At 44.1% G+C, this 4,057-nt stretch overlaps 1 protein-coding gene across 1 annotated transcript in view; it reads right to left on the bottom strand.

The window, feature by feature from the left end:
• The window catches only part of LOC101845486 (hornerin), a gene marked incomplete at its 5' end in the record, with an annotated part of 51,073 nt that extends 47,849 nt beyond the window's left edge, over positions 1-3,224 (bottom strand). Inside the window, 3 exon segments of the mRNA XM_013086264.1 lie at positions 774-881; positions 1,833-1,994; positions 3,008-3,224. Of these exon segments, the coding sequence (XP_012941718.1) occupies positions 774-881; positions 1,833-1,994; positions 3,008-3,224 (487 nt within the window).
• Between the last annotated feature and the right edge of the window lie 833 nt (positions 3,225-4,057).

Here is a 4,057-nt window from a genome sequence, read left to right as displayed (position 1 = left end):
CACAAAAAAAGAAGGAGGGGAGATGGAGATGATAGATGTTCGATAGGAAAGAAGGAGCAAAGCACACCAGAGCACCCGCCAACCACCCACCATCCTAGACTAGATATACAGCGGTGTGTCTGAAGCAGACAGAGGTAACAGCAGGGACTTACCAGCTCAATCTTTGGTCCCAGCTTCTCAAACACTTTGTGAGAGATCTCAGCCTTTTTCTGCAGTGAAAGAAAGAAAAAAAACCCTAGATATATTAAAAGCAGTTCACAAGAGAGTGACAAACATACAAAAGAAGTAGAGGGAAAATGACGATAGTAAGGATTAGGAAAGAAAAAAAGCAGCAGTTCCCTGTTGTAGTTCAGGCACAGTTATGAGCATGACTTTGATGAATCAGCCCCTTTACAATTCTACTGAGAATAAGAACATGTTTAAGTCCCTCCTTTGGGAATGGCCTAAAGACACTTCAGTCAGTGGCACCGCCCGTACGGATCTCTGTAAAACTACTGAAAATTAAGCACAATATCGTGTGAACTTTGTAGCTCCAAACTACAACAACCCGTGACCTCAGAGCTTGCTTGTCGTATTTCCATTTATTTTTTTTTTACATCGAAAAGGTGACTTCTTCTTAAGCTCACTCTCTGTTATGAACTGTTTTCACTGTTTAAAAAAAAAAATGGAGATACGACAAGAAAGAAATGAGGTTACGAATCGACCCTGTTCTTGGTGTAGAAGACAAATACAATTTCGTGAGAACTTTGCAGCTCCAAACCACATCAACCCACCCTGTTCTCGGCGTAGATGATCTGGGCAATGCTCTGGTGCTTGGGCTCCGACACGGCGTCATCCACCTTCTCCTCCTGGGGCTTGGCCTGGTTCTCCAACAGCTGGGCCTGTCGACAAACGAAAACGTACAGTCATTCCAGAGTTTACAGTAACACTAGAGAGCTGACACTTTGCCCAGATGTGCATATCTGGGTCACCAGCTGATCGCGGAGAAACGCGTGGTAAACAAAACAAACTGCGTCCAGTGTTCAAGGCATTTTTGTTGATCGCAGACAAGAATGACCCCGGGCAGCACGAAGTGTCAATGGTGTTTTGCTATAAACTGCACATATTTAAATCCAAATCGACTTTGCTATATCAGCTATCAATTGCTTTTTTTTTCCAGTCTTAACGCCCAAATTGAGCTTGCATTCTACTAGTGAAAGATAAGTTGCCTGGCAAAAGTTGTCTAAATACAAAGTGCCATCGGTCGGTTTTGGTATTTACTTTGTCCGATTACTACTTTTTTGCGGGGTGGGGGGGGCTGGGATGGGCGAAGGAGGAACGTGTTGGGGATCCTGTGGAACTCCCTATGTGGTAGCTCTATCATTATTACGTCATATGCTTTTCTATGGTGTGAAAAGTAGACAGACACACCACACACACTGCCGTAGACAAACATAGTAGACAGACCCATCACAGACACAGCGCCTAACCGCCACACACACCCGCTGCATCTAACCGTTACACCAAAGACACTGCGGTAGACAGACACATCAGTCACACACTGCGCCTAACCGCCACACACACCACAGACACTGCAGTAAACCGACACACCACAGACATTGCATCTAACTGCCCCAAACACACCCGCTGCAGTAGACAGACCCAACACAGACCCTGTACCTAACCGCCACACCACATCTGCAGCGGTAGATCGAAATACCACAGATGCTGAAGTAGACAGACCCACCACAGACACAGTAGACAGACCCTGCCCCTAACCGCCACATGACAGACGCTGCAGTAAACCGACCGACAGACCCACTGCAACTAAACCGACCGACAGACCGACCCACCTGCTTCTTCTTGAGCTTGGAGATCTGTTGCTCCACGTTGACGATCTCCCGGTCCACCTTGTCGATGCTGGCCAGTAGCTCATCCTTGAGGAGCTTGTTGGCCGGGTCCTCGGCTGGCAGGATGGGAGAGATAGCCTCCACCTGAGGCGTGTACGCCGGCTCCTGGGGACAGAAAAAATTCCACATCAAAATGAACACCCCCCAAAAAAGGGGGTACATAAAGAAAAAAATGGTAAAATATAAGAGGTTTTGAAAAATTTTGAGTTTTCAGTTTTAGAAAGAGTTTTATGGCACTTGCAACACAATAAGGTCATATAAGTGCCGAAGAATAGATTATGTGTCCAGAGAGAGTAAGCGCCACATACATATTTTACAAACATCAAGCTTTCTATGGACAGATTACAAGAATGCTTAAGTTACCGTCTTTTGTTCAAGTTTTCCATGAAGCCGATAGAACTTAAAGAAGCAATCCTTGTTTTAGTTTTAGTAGAGGTTTTCAGCGCTCGCAACTGCATACGGTCATATTGGTGCCAGAAGATTAGAGGTGTTATAAGACAGTAACAAACATAAAAAAGAAGAAGGGGAGATAAGGAAGATAAAATGTTTTATAGGAAAGAAGAAGCAAACCACACCAGAACACCCGCCAACCACCCACGTGTAATACTTCATTCATACAAGATAAAAACATTTCCCAGTAAAAAGAAAACCAGTTCAACCGCATAACTTTTAGTTTGCAAAGAAGCTGATAGAACTTAGGATCAGCGCGAGATCCTTGTTTTAGTTGGCAATGAAACCTATTGAACTTAAGATAAGCAATTCTCATTTTAGTTGGCAATGAAACCAATAGCAGGGATGCCACTCAATTTTTTTGAAAATAGCTGAAAATCCACGCACCACGGTCTCGCTAACACATGAATATCAATTTGAAACCCAAAGGGTGTACAATGAGAGAAATGACGAAGGAGTCTTCGTTTTTCCGTTATTCGAACATTTGTCGCAAGTTGTGCGTGTGGGATTTTTTGTTGTTGTTCATTCTCCAACCACAGATTCTATCTCGATCTCAATAACGGAATAGCGGATCAGGATCAAAATACCGGATATACCGGGAAAAAAAGAGGGAAAAGTGGCATCCCTGCGATAGAACTTAGGCCAAAAAAAGGCGTGCCTTCACTCACCCGTTTCACTTCCACATCCACGTGCAGCGGCTGAGACAGGTCCGTTCTCTCCCCGGGCCGCGGCCTCTTGATGGGGGACGGCCCCATGGGGTCCACCGACGAGTGGTGACCGGGCGGGGGTCCCCCGGACGACTGACCGGGCCCCCCTCCCCCCAGGCCTGGCATGACCGCCACATTCTCCTGGGAGTAGCGCGACTGGTAGGCTTCATTCACAGCTCTGTGGACACAAGGAAAAAACATAAATTGAAACAACCAAACAATTTTTGTCAGGAAAAACATAAATTGAAACAACCAAACAATTTTTGTCAGGAAAATCATAAATTGAAATAACCAAACAATTTTTGTCAGTAAAAACACAGATTGAAACAACCAATTTTTAAAGTTTTAGATTTAGTAAGACTTTTACGGCACTTGCAACACAATAAGGTCATACAAGTGCTGAAGAATAGATTATGTTTTTAGTTTTAGTAGAGGTTTTACAGCGCTCGCGACCGCATAAGGTCATATGAGTGCCAAAAGATTAGAGGTGTTACAAGAGAGTAACAAACACAAAAAAGAAGGAGGGGAGATAAGGACGATAGATGTTTGATAGGAAAGAAAAAGAAGCAAACCACACCAGAGCACCCGCCAACCACCCACAAACAATTTTTTTTGTAAGCCTGTTGGGAAAAAAAAAAACAACAACAGAAAAACAATCAGGTCTCTCCTGTCAGAGACGGACGTCTAAACCTGAGGTTCTGCTTCACAGCTTTGGAAGTGCAATAAACCGGGATGTCCATCAGTGAAGAAGAGATCATTATTAGGTAAACATGAGCTCTGATGGGAGTATGCTCCCCCCCCCCCCTTTTTTTCCCCCATTGAGAATTGTTGCACCTCTGCAGAAACTCTATTACCACCCAGGCCTGGCCTTTAAACCCACCATAAACAAGGCTATAAAAAAAACAACTGGCAGTTCAGTATCATTACACTTTTAAGTAACAACTATTCTATTTTTTCCCCTATGTAAACATCACAAAAAAACAGAAACAGGCTCACTAGTCAATAACATAC

Source organism: Aplysia californica, unplaced genomic scaffold (genome assembly GCF_000002075.1).
Source record: "Aplysia californica isolate F4 #8 unplaced genomic scaffold, AplCal3.0 scaffold00449, whole genome shotgun sequence".
In the NCBI taxonomy this organism is placed as follows: domain Eukaryota; kingdom Metazoa; phylum Mollusca; class Gastropoda; order Aplysiida; family Aplysiidae; genus Aplysia; species Aplysia californica.
Note: the sequence above shows the minus strand (reverse complement) of the source record. Positions and strands in the feature narration are given on the sequence as shown.